This window comes from Trachemys scripta, chromosome 5 (genome assembly GCF_013100865.1).
Source record: "Trachemys scripta elegans isolate TJP31775 chromosome 5, CAS_Tse_1.0, whole genome shotgun sequence".
Classification (NCBI taxonomy): domain Eukaryota; kingdom Metazoa; phylum Chordata; order Testudines; family Emydidae; genus Trachemys; species Trachemys scripta.
The window spans coordinates 28,500,592-28,515,225 of record NC_048302.1 but is presented as its reverse complement, the minus strand read 5'-3'; the positions used below and the strand labels follow the sequence as shown (position 1 = coordinate 28,515,225).

The 14,634-nt window shown below is 41.0% G+C and overlaps 1 protein-coding gene across 1 annotated transcript; it reads left to right on the top strand.

Annotated features, from left to right (window-relative positions):
• The first annotated feature begins 1,379 nt into the window (after positions 1-1,379).
• LOC117877854 (radial spoke head protein 6 homolog A-like) lies at positions 1,380-14,153 on the top strand. Its single transcript, XM_034771422.1, has 5 exons — positions 1,380-1,560; positions 2,643-3,394; positions 6,429-6,570; positions 13,164-13,281; positions 13,842-14,153. Exons 1-5 carry the CDS (start codon positions 1,380-1,382, stop codon positions 14,074-14,076), a joined length of 1,428 nt encoding a protein of 475 aa, XP_034627313.1. The 3' UTR covers positions 14,077-14,153.
• Positions 14,154-14,634: the final 481 nt, after the last annotated feature.

Here is a 14,634-nt window from a genome sequence, read left to right as displayed (position 1 = left end):
TTATTTCCCTCCCACCCCCATTAGCAAAATAAGTTATACCCAGCAAACATGTAGTTTTGCCAGTATAACTACATCTGCACTAGGTGTGTGAGGCAGGGATCAACCCTCTTCACACCTCTTCACAAGTTTGTAATATAGACCTGGTCTGCCTCTTTAACCATTCGGGAGCATTTGCTTGAAACACCCTCCCTGCCACCTCTTTGGGAAATGCTGGTGTAGAGCTTCAAAATATTATTCTTCCCGTCCTTTGTACATACATTGATGAGCAGTGAAATAGTTAACAATGTTGACATTTAATGTATCATATTGGTATCTTCATTAGCACTATTAACATGAATGGTGCAGTTTAAGTCTCTGCTAGATTTTCAGGGCTTTTTACATGAGAATCTTGTACTAGTTTAATTTAAGGTGTGCTTTTAAATCAGTTTACTTACACTGGTGCAGATCCCCTTTGGACACACTTATTTTGGTTTAAACAAGTCTTTTTTCCCTCGGTTTATCTTAAATTCAATTAGGGGTCAATTTAAGATAAACCTAAATAAGCCACTTCAAAAATGAAATATCTACACAGGCATTTGCATCAGTATAAATCAATTTAAAACTCAATTTAAGTAAAACTTGTGCAACTTTGTCATGTAGCCCAGGCCTTTTTTTTTAAATGAAATTTGAGGCTCTGAGGACAAACTGAGAGGTCGTTTCATGTCCTGAGGCTAGTCCTTTGTAACCCTCAGGAGGGCACAACCCACACTTTGGGAACCACTGTGCTAGGCAACTTGACAGGGATCAAGTGTGGAAGGGGTACAGCACAAGAGCAGAGAAGTGGAGTGATCAAAGTGTTGCTTGGCCATAGCTCCACAAACTCAGATTGTATGCACATGTCCCTATATACGCATTATTAGGCTGTAAACTTTTCAGGGCTAGCCATCCCCTTATTTTTGCCTTGTATTATCAAGACCGCCCCTCCCCAAAGATGCTCAGTTCATCTTGAAAAACAAACTAGAAACACAAGATCACACCCCCTAGCGAGCCCAGCGTGGGTGAAACCCGCAAAGAAGCGTGGGGGACTCGATTTAGCGCTGGGATTCCCCGCACCTGTCATTACGCTCTCGCTGACAGCCAGCCTACCAGGCTCGCTCTGGAGCCCGGTCTTGTGCCTAGTAGGGTCACGTGCTGCACGTGCGCCCAATCAAGTCAGCCTGGCAACTGAGTCGAGTTTACCTTGGCAACGCCCCGCCCGCGCCTCCTCTCTGGGGCTGGAAGCTGTTGCTTGGAGACAGGAGAAGCCGGGAGTCTAAGCGGCGGCGGCGGCGGCGGCGGCGGCGGGGCTCGGCGGGACCCTGGTGCTGAGGGACCGATAGCCCCAACCGGCAGCCAGTGCCATGGCGGATCCTTCCGGAGAACCCCCGCCCGAGGCTCAGGCGTCCCCCCTGTCAGGGCAAAGCTCCGAGCAGCTAGACCTGGGGCCCGGCCAGGAGTCCCCACCTGTCCAGGGGCCGTACCAGCCCACTCAGCCCGGCCAGGGGACCCCACCTGCCCAGGGGCCGTACCAGCCCACNTCTGGTTGGGAGGCCACCGATGACCAGGGATAGTGAGGCTGCATTTCCTCATGTGCACGACAGGTGCATTTTGGAAGAACAGAATAATCGTTTTACATACTTAGCTAATTTGGTTGGATTTCAAGAACCTGAAAGAACCAGAGAAATTCCATATATAGCCAGCAATCCCTCCCAAATATTAGTCACTCTTTTGGCTACCTGGATATAGAGATATTCTAAGCATGCATTATTTAAGCTTGACTATATTACATGTGAAAAGCAACAGAGGGTCCTGTGGCACCTTTAAGACTAACAGAAGTATTGGGAGCATAAGCTTTCATGGGTAAGAACCTCACTTCTTGCATCTGAAGAAGTGAGGTTCTTACCCACGAAAGCTTATGCTCCCAATACTTCTGTTAGTCTTAAAGGTGCCACAGGACCCTCTGTTGCTTTTCACATGTAATATAGTCAAGCTTAAATAATGCATGCTTAGAATATCTCTATATCCAGGTAGCCAAAAGAGTGACTAATATTTGGGAGGGATTGCTGGCTATATATGGAATTTCTCTGGTTCTTTCAGGTTCTTGAAATCCAACCAAATTAGCTAAGTATGTAAAACGATTATTCTGTTCTTCCAAAATGCACCTGTCGTGCACATGAGGAAATGCAGCCTCACTATCCCTGGTCATCGGTGGCCTCCCAACCAGATAGTGGCATTGATAGTATATGTGGGCCAGCACTGAGATCCCTTATATAGATTGCTCATACTGTCCACCTGTAACTAGTCTGACCCTGAATGTTTTGAAGTAGTTATGAGAGCACTGGGAGTTTGGAATCTTGGATTCTTTTCCAGACTCTGCTACCTGAAAGCTGCATATTGTTTAAAGCTTTCTGCCTCGATTTCTCCTTCTGTAAAATGGTATATTATTACCTTCCTCAGGGGATGTTGTGAGGCTTAGTTAATTAATGTTTATAAAGCACTTTGAAAGGATAAAAGACAATATATAAATGCTAAGTATTATTTTTAGTGTGTAATATACTTAACCTTTTAAAAATATTTTTTATTTATACCTCAGCTTTAACTTCGGCAATTTCTTCCCTAGACAGATAGCCCTCTACCCAATGTGATGGAGACAGCCTTCTATTTTGAACAGGCTGGAGTCGGCTTGAGCATGGATGAAAACTACCACATATTCCTTGCCCTCAAGCAGCTCGTCAGCATGCAGCCAATTCAGACATGTCGCTTCTGGGGCAAGATCTTGGGCTTGGAGATGAACTATATTGTGGCTGAAGTGGAGTACCGTGAGGGGGAAGAGGAGGAGGAGACAGAGGAGGAAGAAGTAATTGAGGAGGGGGGGAAAGAGGGGAGTGAGGACAAAGATGAAGAAGAAGATGAGGAGAAAGAAGATGAGCCACCAAAGTCCACCTATAAGTCCCCACCAGTGGTCCCAAAAGAAGAAAACCGGACTGGCACCAATAAGTTTATCTATTTTGTCTGTAATGAGCCAGGCAAACCCTGGGTGAAGTTACCTCCAGTGACACCAGTGCAAATTGTGGCTGCCAGGAAAATCAAGAAGTTCTTCACTGGAAGGCTGGATGCTCCTATTGTGAGCTATCCACCTTTCCCAGGGAATGAGGCCAATTACCTGCGTGCTCAGATTGCCCGGATCTCAGCAGGGACCCAGATCAGCCCACTGGGGTTCTACCAGTTTGGAGAGGAGGAAGGAGATGAAGAGGAGGAGGGGGGAGCAGGAAGAGACACATATGAAGAAAATCCTGACTTTGAGACCATTAGTGTGATGGAACTTGTGGATTCCCTTTCCAACTGGGTGCATCATGTACAGAATATTCTAATGCAGGTAATGCTCTATGTAATCAGTATTGATCTTGGATACCAATTACATGGTTACCAATGGTGTCTCAGAAAGTAAATGAAAATCTTCTTCTGCATAGGGTGAACTGTTCACCTCATTTGGGGCTGAGCTAGAATTGTCTGCTATGGCATATTGGCAGCAACTTTCTAGGTTGTTGTTTTTTTTGGCGGGGGGGGGGGGGAAAGCGGGGCGCGGCAGTTGCATGCCTTCCTCAGGATAAATGTGCAGGAATAACCTGTTGGGATAAGGGAGTATGTCCCTCAATAATCAATTTCCTGTAATTGTATGGGGTTGAGCATTGGTGGACTTTGATCCTTTCTGGCTGGTTTTTGTTTCTCCAAAGGCCAGAGACAGTTTCTTTCCTGACTTGGCAATGACTAGGTATGTTTGACTAGCTAGAGTGCTAATACCAATGTAGGCTGTTCATAACTTTACATAAAGGGCACACTTTCCAATATTTTCTCCAGTTGAATTTTTGTTGTTTACACTGTAAGTAATGCCATTACAGAAGCTTGACAATAACACTTAACTCTGTTATTGTGGTCCCTTTGTTTCTTCTGAAGGAAAAGCTGTGTGTGATATGGCATTTATTTCTTTGTTAAAAGTTAGCAGCATTGATGATGTCAACACAGGTCTGGGAAGAGTATTTGTTAACTTGATCTTTCTTTGCTGGGTGACTGACTGCCCTCTAGCAGCACAACAGTAATATTGTAGAGTCACACATTGAGTATTGGGGAATATTTTGTTTTTTTATTTCTTAGCAACAGCATGATGGCTTTAAATATAAAATCAATAGATATTTAGAATCTAAGGACATTTTGAATTGTTCCTTCTAGCTGTTGGCCAGACATAACAAGTAACCTATACAAAATGATGGACAGATTCATATTTTCCAAGGCCAGAAGGGACTGTTCTGATCATCTAGTCAGACCCCCTGTATCACACAGATCATAGAACTTCCCCAAGTAATTCTTAGAGCATACCTTTTAGAAAAACATCCAATCTTGATTTTAAAAAAATTCCCCATGATAGAGAATCCACCATGACCTTTGGTAAATTTTTCCAATGGATAATTACCTTCACTGATAACAATTTACACCTTATTTCCAGTCTGAAGTAGTCTAGCTTCAACTTTCAGCCACTGCATTGTGTGATACCATTGCTATATTGAAGAACCCATTATCAAATATTTGTTGCCCATGTAGTACTTATAGACTGATAAAGTCACCCCTTAACTTTCTATTTGTTCAGCTAAATTGAGCTCCTTAAGTCTACCACTATAAGGCATGTTTTCTAATCCTTAATCATTCTTGTGGTTCTTCTTTGAACCCGCTCCAATTTATCAACATCATTCTTGAACTGTGGACACCAGAACTAGACACAGTGTTTAAGCAGCGGTCACACCAGTGTCAAATACAGAGATAAAACAACCTCTCTACTTTTGCTTGAGATTTCTCTGTTTATGCATCCAAGGTTTACATTATCCCTTTTGGTGACAGTGTCACACTGGGAGCTTTTCTTCATCTGATTATCCACCATGACCCCCAAATCTTTTTCAGAGTCACTGCTTCCAAGGATAGTTTTTTCATCCTGTAAGTATATATTCCTTTTTCCTAGATGTATACATTTACATTTAGTCATATTAAAATGGATATTGTTTGCTTGCTCCAAGCTCACCAAGCAATCTGGATTGCTCTTATCAGTGACCTGTCCTCTTCATTATTTGCCATTCCCCCAATTTTTGTTTCACATGCAAACTTTATCTATGATGATTTTATATTTTCTTCCAGGTCATTGATAAAAATGTTAAATGGTGTAGGGCCAAGAACCAATCCCTGCAGGCCCCTGCTTGGTGATGATTCCCTGTTTACAATTACATTTTGTGACCTGTCAGTAAGCCAAATTTTAATCCATTTAATGTGTGCCATACAACTTTTTTAATCAAAATGGCATGCGGTACCAAGCCAAACTCCTTACATTAATGTATTACATCAACACTATTACCTTTATTAACCAAACTTGTAATCTTTTCAAAAAACATATCTAGTTAGTTTGACAGGATCTATTTTTCATAATCCTATGTTGATTGGCATTAATTACATTACCCTCTTGAATTCTTTATTAATCAAGTTCCACTTTATTAATCAATTCTGCCACTTGTATTCACAGTGGAATAGTACCATCACAGTTGTCAGTATCAGCAACAAGGCCAAGGATTCAATGGACCCAGGACAGAACCATCCTCTCATCCATAGAAAGTGATCCCTTCTGGTCAGGACTGAGGCACTCTGGCAAAACAGTATGGAGATACAGACATCATTGCTGCCTATGCTGTCTCTGCTCTGTGAGGCCTGGATTGTAATTTGGACTATGTGCCTGCACAGGGGAGGATGGAGAAGTAAGACTTCTCTTTACACACTTGTGCAGGCTACCTGGACCTTAGGTCTAGAAATACAGGAGTAAGTGGGTGCTATGTGCCTGCTTATTTCTTGCCCCTATACAGGGAGGGATGGGTAATACAGCACAGAGGTATAGGCCAGCAGCAAATTATTACCCCTTCACTGGCGGAAGAAGCAGGGGGTGAATTGTGCCTCAGAGGTGTGTCTTTGAGGCACGGTGCCTCCTAAAGAAGCCCCTGGGGTGATGAAGCCCTTGCTGGGCTCTGCCTACCAACACCATCTAGCTATGAATTAATATAGGAATTTAGTCTTTTGGTTTAAGTCCAAAATCTTTCACAAACACTAAGTGCATCTTTTTAAAAAATTGAGAACTCTAAAGCAGATTGAAATCTGATAACTGAGGTATAAGGCAATGAATTCTGAAGCAGCTATTTGAATAAGGGATGCCTGGAGAACTCTGCCAAGTATAATTGTATATCATCTATTTATCTATTTTATATGCCACCCATCACCATGGTGTTTAGGCACCTTAGTTCTTCTGAACTGAATGTTTTAACTCACATCACAGTATTTCAAAGATTGCTGCACCTGCTTTATAACTCTTGGTACGTCGGTTGTAGGGCCGCTGTTCCTGGATTAACCCCTCTCAAAAGTCAGAGGAAGAAGAAGAAGAAGGTGAGGAGGAAGAAAAAGCAGAAGAGCCAGATGAACCACAGCCAGAAGTGGGACCCCCTCTTCTGACTCCACTCTCTGAAGATGCAGGTACAGGCCACTCAGACTTCTTTGAATAATTGATCTTTTTTTACAGTGAACATCCATCTGGAGTTTTTAGCAGCTATCGAATAAACATTCTAGAGTTTTGGGTCCCCAAGGCAGCATGGGGGGTAGCTTGGGATTGTGAGATAATCACATTAACTGTATGTTTCTGCTAACATGATCAACAGGGAAATAGTTAACAATGTTGACATTTAAACTGTCATCTTTAGGTTTCAGAGTTAACAACTCCACTAGAGTCATAGAGTTTAAGGCCAGAAGGGATCACTAGCCTTCCCTCCTTTATATCACAGGGCACCAACCCCACATACTAAACCCAACATCTGAAATGCGACCAACGTATTATAACCTACAGGAGACTAGACTATTATGTGCCACAGGCAGACACTAGGAGGGATCAATGGCAGGAAAATGATTAAGTGAGATATATCCAGATAATCCTGACAAGTGACCCACACACACATGCTGGCAAAAAACTCCCAAGGTCATGGTCAATCTGATCTGGTAGAAAATTTGTTCCTGACCCACATATGGCAATCAGCCGGACCCTGAACATGTGAGCAAGAGCCAGCCAGCCCAGCACTTGAGAGAGAGAATGCTCAGTGCCACCCTACCCAATGTCACATCTCCAGCTGTGGCCATCCCTGATAGTTCAAAGAAAGGAGATAAAAAACCCTCTCAAAATACACTGGGCGGGAGAATCCCTTTTGACTAGGTCTGTTGAGCAATTAAAAAATTAATTGGGATTAATTGCACTGTTAAACATAATAGAATACCATTTATTTAAATATTTTTTGATATTTCCTACATTTTCAAATATATTGATTTCAATTACAACACAATGCAAAGTGTACAGTGCTCATATTATTTTATTTTGATTACAAATATTTGCACTGTAAAAATACAAAAGAAATTGTATTTTTCAATTCACCTAATACAAGTACTGCAGTACAATCTCTTTATCATGAAAGTTGAACTTACCAATGTAGAATTATGTAAAAAAATACTGGATTCAAAAATAAAACAATGTAAAATTTTAGAGCCTGCAAGTCCACTTAGTTCTACTTCTTGTTCAGCCAATCGCTCAGACAAACAAGTTTGTTTACATTTCCAGGACATAATGCTGCCCGCTTCATGTTTACAATATCACCTGAAAGTGAGAACAGACTTTTGCATGGCACTGTTGTAGCCGGCGTCACAAGATATTTACATGCCAGATGCGATAAAGATTAATATGTCCCTTCATGCTTCAGCCACCATTCCAGAGGGCATGTGTCCTTGCTGATGATGGGTTCTGCTCGATAACAATCCAAAGCAGTGCAAACTGACGCATATTCATTTTTATTATCTGAGTCAGATGCCACCAGCAAAAGATTGATTTTCTTTTTTGGTAGTTCGGGTTCGTAGTTTCCGCATTGGAGTGTTGCTCTTTTAAGACTTCGGAAAGCATGCTCCACACCTCGTCCCTCTCAGATTTTGGAAGGCACTTTAGATTCTTAAACCTTGGGTTGAGTGCTGTAGCTGTCAAATCTCACATTGGTACCTTCTTTGCATTTTGTGAAATCTGCAGTGAAAGTGTTCATTTTAAGAAATGAACAAGAAATGAAATGTTCATTTTAAGAAATGAATAACATGTGCTCGGATATCATACAAGACTTCTATAACATTAAATATATGGCAGAGTGCAGGTAAAACAGTGCAGGATACATACAATTATCTCCCAAGGAGTTCAGACACAAATTTAATTAATGCATTATTTTTTTAACAAGCATAATCAGCGTGGAAGCATGTCCTCTGGAATGGTGGCCGAAGCATAAAGGGGCATACGAATGTTTAGCATATCTGGCACGTAAATTACCTTGCAATGCCAGCTACAAAAGTGCCATGCAAATGCCTCACTTTCTGGTGACATTGTAAATAAGAGGGCAGCACTATCTCCTGTAACTTGTTTGTCTTAGCGATTGGATGAACAAGAAGTAGGACTGAGTGGACTTGTAGGCTCTGAAATTTTACATGGTTTTGTTTTTGAGTGCAGTTATGTAACAAAAATAATCTACATTTGTAAATTGCACTTCCACGACAAAGAGATTGCACTACAGTACTTGTATGAGGTGAACTGAAAAATACTATTTCTTTTGTTTATCATTTTTACAGTGCAAATATTTGTATTAAAAAACAATATAACTTTGATTTCAACTACAAAAGAGAATACAATATATGAAAATGTAGAAAAACATCCAAAATATTTAATAAATTTTAATTGGTATTCTGTTGTTTAACAGTGTGATTTAAAATTGCAATTAATCGCAATTTTTAAAATTCTGATTAATTTTTTGAGTTAATCATGTGAGTTAACTGCAATTAATTGACAACCCTACTTTTGACCTTTAGCACCACCTCCTAGTGTGCTCTTTTCAGGGGTCTCTTCTGCTTCTGACTGGCCCACCTTAGTTTGCCCCCAGTCAGGGCAGTTCTTGGACCCTCACCTCTAAGTGAGTCTAGCAGTCTGCTTCAGTCTCTTGGCTGTGTTTGTGGAGGCAGCCTGGTGCAGGGGCATTACCCCTCTGGTGTCCCAGGGCCCTTTTCCTCCTCTTCCTTCTCTGTACTCTCCCCTTTATAGCCATCCTTGTTTCTTCTATGGGCTGCAGCTGTGGGTGCCTGCCTCCATGATTGGCAGCCCTGGCAAATGCATGGGGTGTGGTCAAGCTGCTTGCCTGTAAACCTGAGAGGCTCTCCTCCCCCTTCTGTCTATGCTTAGTGTGGGGTTCGTATATCCCATTTCACTCCTGCTTTAGGAACAAAAGACATAAACTGAAAGTGAGTCCCAGGGCTCTGAGCCCTACTCCCTACCATTACATGCAACCCTGTCATACAACTGCATTCATAAATTTGTCCAGCCCTCTCTTAAAGCTAATTAAATTGTTTGCCCCCCACAACTCATATTCGGAAGTTGTTCCAGAATCTCACACCTCTGATGGCTAGAAATCTTATAATTTCCTGCCTGAATTTGTCGATGGCTAGTTTATATCCATTTGTTCTTGTGCCAGCATTGTCCTTTAGCTTAAATGGATCTTGACCCTTCCTGGTATTTACCCCCCCTAATTTATTTGCAGAGAGCAATCATTATCCCCTCTCAGCCTTCTTTAACCTAGACTTAAAATCCAAGCTCTTCCAGTCTCATAAAATAGGCCCTCAATTCCCCTGATCATTCTAGTAGCGCTTCTCTGCAGTTGTTCCAGTTTACATTCAGCTTTCTTGAACATGGGTCATCAGAACTGTAAACAGTTTTCCAAGTGAGGTCTTACCATTGCCTTGTACAATGCCATTAATACTTTTTTATCTCTACAGGAAATATCTTGCCTAGTATATTCTAGGATCGCATTTGTGTTTCTCACAGCCACATTAACTCATAGTCATCCTGTGAATGGCCCCCACACCTAGGTCTCTCTTCTCCTCTGAGCCCTCAGCTTATAGCAGAAATCCTTATTATTAGACCATATGTGCATGATCTTACACTTATATTATTGAATTTCATCCCATTTCTGTTACACTAGTCTTTAAGGTCATCCAGATCTTCCTGTATAATATTCTGATCCTCCTCTGTATTGACAATGCTTCCCAACTCTGTATCATGAGCAAATTTCATTAGCACACTCTTACTTTTTGTGCCAAGATCATTAATAAAAATATTGAATAAGATTGGTCCAAAGACCAATCCTTGAGGAACTCTGCTAGTAACCTCCCTCCAATCCAGTGATTCACTTTGCATCACAATGCGTTGCCTTCTTCCCTTTAGCTAATTCCTTATCCAATTTACAATGCTTTACTGATCCCCCTCTTCCCTAATTTAACCAATAATTTCCTATACGGTACTGTGTCAAATGTTTTACTGAAGTCCAAGTATATTAGATCTACTGCACTTCCCTTATCTAAAAAAATGTTTTTTGTTGTTTTCTGAAAGAAGGAAATCAAGATAGTCTGGAATGATCGACCCTTGGTAAACCCATTGTGACAGGATCCCCGGGGTGCAGCCTGGGACTATAGGACCACTGTACCCCCTTAGCTCTCCAGCCTGTGGTGCCTCTCACAGTGCTTTGCTAGTGACAAACAGCAAACCCCTCCAGGAACTGTTATCACTTAGCACAACCGCATGTGGAGCCCGACACCCAGCTAGATTGCATGAATGCTCCCAGAGCCACCCATGAATCACACAGCGAAAGGCACCAGCCAAATCCCCCCAACTTCCAGCCTTGTACCTCAGGAATATACCAACTTGCACTGCTCAAGATCCTTTCTTGAGCAATGCAAGTTTATTAATTGGCTCACCACTTCATCAATGGAAAATGGATATACGCCAGACTTTGTAAACCTGAGCAAAATTACCAAATACTTCAGGCAAACTCACTGGTAAGGATAAACAGTAAAAAAAAGTTTATTGATTACAAAAGATAGATTTTAAGTTATTATAAGTGATTGGCAAAAAGTCAGAGTTAGTTACCAAAAGAAAAGAAAATATAAGCATGTAGTCTAAACTCTCAACCCTATTAGACTGGGCAACACCCATATTAAGCAGTTTTTCTCACCTCACTGGATATTTCAGTACATCGTACACAGGTTTTACCCTTGAAACCTGGGCCAATCTCCTTTGTTTGAGTTTTCAGTCTTCTGAGCATCCTTGTTGCTTGCAGCACAGGTCGGGGAAGGAGAAAAGGCCAAACATGGAGCCCCTGTGTTCTGTTTTAGACCCTTAATCCATGTGCTTGGAGAAACAAGTCCGGGCATGTCTGGTGGGCATTGCTGAGTCACCAGGCAAGGTTGAGCAATTCCCCTGGTATGGCCTTAAGCAGGAGAGTCTTTGAATTGTAGCTCCCTTGCTGGACAATGGCTGTTGATGGTTGTTTGACACCCGGGCATTGGTTATCCCCCTGGTTATTGCCTTTGGGGAGCTAGTATCTGGACGCTTCCCAACTTACAGCATGTTTTAGTGACAACCTTACAACACAATCTCATAACTTCATATGCACTAATGATATACATATTTACTTAGAACAATGACTTTCGGCAGATCATAGCCTTTCCTCACTTGGCCTGCTTTATATGCAATATCACAATTATATACAAATGATGAATATGGGGTTTATCATGTACATCTGTGAATTTAATTATTCTTTCATTCACAAATTTATACTAAAACCTTGCTTACTATTGAGGTTAGACTAACAAGTCTGTAATTTCACGGATCACTTTTTTTCCCCCTTCTTAAATATAGATATGTTGTTAGCTGTTCTCCAGTCATGTGGTACTGCCCCCGAATATATAGATATTTTAAAAGACCTTCCCTTCCAGAGTAGCAATCTCATGTGTCAGTTCTTTCAGTATTCTAGGATGGACATTTTCCTGTCACTTCAATTTGAGTGCACTTAGAACTTTAAGTTTTTCTTCCACCTCAGATGTGGTAATTTCCATTTCGAGACAGTCCTTTCCATCAGCCTTACTGCCTTCATGCACACATTCTATGTTATTATTGTTACTGAAAGCTGAGGCAAAGTATTCATTTAGTTTTTGGGCCATACCTGGACTGTCTTTAATCTCCTTTCCATCCATACGGCATAGCGGCCAAACCTCATCCTTCCTTATTCTCTTTTTATTTATATAACTAAAAAACCTCTTATTATTTGTTTTAATTTCAGTGGAAAGAGCTAATTCAGCTTGACTTTTAGAAATTCTCACTTTATTCCTACATTTCTAACCTCCATGATGTAGCTTCCATGCATATCAAGCCCTTTTTCCATTCTCTATAGACTCCCTACTTACTCCTAATAACCTTTTTGAGGTGGTTCTTCGTCAAGTTGACTCTGAAGCCTTTCCCTACAAGTTTTTCCCCTTGCTCGGGGTGCAAACTTCAGATAGTTTTTGTAAAGTTAATTTGAAGAAATTCCAAGCTTCCTCCACATTGAGGAAAGAGGGAATTTCACCTCTCAGAGCTACTGTCTCAGGTTCTCTGCAGGTTCAGGAAGACAACACTGTATCAGTTACATTGAGTTGATGTTTTCGTCATTATCTTATGCTCGAAAAAAATTACATAAAAGTTTAGATCCTAGAGCACAATACTGCAGCAAGTCATGGACAATGGTACAATCACTCCATTCTTAGATTAAGGTCATATCTTTGTATTATTGGGATCTGGGTCTCCCAAATTTATCAGTATGTGGTCCAGTGTTCTTTGCCTGGGGAACTGGTATTTAATTAAGTACCACTGAATTTCAGGAGCTGTGTGTGTAACCTTCTTTTCTCCTGTTCTTCTTACTACACCCTTGAATTAATAACTCTGTGACTATCAACCAGTGACTCCACACCAGACTTTAGATTACAAGGCTTACACAATATTTAAAGTTCTTGCTCCTTGTCTATCAACTCCTTTAACATCCATTTTAAAATCCCTTTTTAGGATACATCAATTGCTTGGGTTTTGAGAACAACTGTATAGAGACAAAATCCTGTCCTGTACCTAACTACCAAATATTTCATAGATGTTCATAAGTCAGATCATTCACGTGTGTGTTGTTGGGTTTTTTTGGCAGAAATTCAGAACATCCCTCCTTGGACATCTCAGTTATCCACAAACCTGGTTCCTCAATATGCCATTGCAGTCCTTCAGTCCAACCTGTGGCCTGGAGCATACTCCTATGCTATTGGCAAGTAGGTAGCTCTTACTTATATAGCTAGCCTGGTTAACCTTGGTATCTCAAAGTATTCACTCCTATTCCATCTTAAACTGGTTAATCACAGAAACCTATTTAATTCATTCAATTGAAATGTTTTGTTTTGGTGATTTTTAATCCACTGACTTCACCCACTACTAAAATGTAGTCACCTCGGGAGTTGATCATGGAGGCCATTTAACAGTGCACAGCAATAATAACAATAATTTAGGGCAAGAAGTGAACAATACCATCTTCACTGACACTGTAGTGGAAATCAGATTTACAGAATGTAATTATCCAATTAGTATTTGGCCAAGACTTCAGGCTTAGCACCCCTATTCTTGCAAAAAAGTGCCATGGGATCTTTAATAGCCACATGACACATTCATCATTATTTACACTAGTTAAGTGCAAATGCCATTATTGAATATGCTAGCTATAGAAAATATGTCCCATATTGGGTTTTGTTCAGTGAAGTGGGGAAGCCTAAGAATAGGCAGAACCCTAAGGGTTTTTTTTGCCAGGAAGTTGTGTGATCTTGCTTTTTTCCCTCAGGAAATTTGATAATATCTATCTGGGGTGGGGTCACAAATACAGTCCAGATAACTACACACCCTCGATGCCCCCACCAGTGCAGACAGAGTACCCTAGTGGGCCAGAAATCACTGAAATGAATGACCCTACTGTGGAAGAGGAGCAGGCACTCAAGGCTGCACAGGAAGAAGCTTTGGCTGCAGCTGAGGAAATGGATGAGATGGAGGAAGAAGAAGATGAAGATGAGGATGATTAAAATGCTACAAGAATCAGATTTGTATAAAAGTTTTTCTAAAAAATAATAAATAGTTTTAATACATTTAGTATAGTAACCAAGCCAATCTAAAAATAAATGTTTATTTAAAATAGATGCCTTTGTTTTTTCTGCTCTTGTAGACTCTCCTATTTTGAATAAATATGTTGACGTTAGAAAAATGTCTTCACTAATGATATTAAGGCTGGCAGCATGGACTCTGTGGCAGAGCATATAGTTGAGGATTCAATGGGATTAAATTGCTGCCTTGTTAATAATCTCATGTTTAAAGTGGTAGTGGAAACCTTTGCCATTTTCTGTTAGAAAGCTCTCACCTAGATTAGTATTTTCAATCCACTTCCTAATAGACAATTCTTATCCTCATATTCTACCACCCTGCCAGTCCTGGTAACAGTCCCATCAGAGGGACTATGGACTGAATGGGCATGGGGATGGAACTGCCCTCACAGGAAGGCAAAGTGCCTCCAGGTCAGAATTAAAGTACTCCTTTTCTAGTACACTAAGCAAACTCAGTCTCCTTCATGTGTCTCCAAGCTAGCC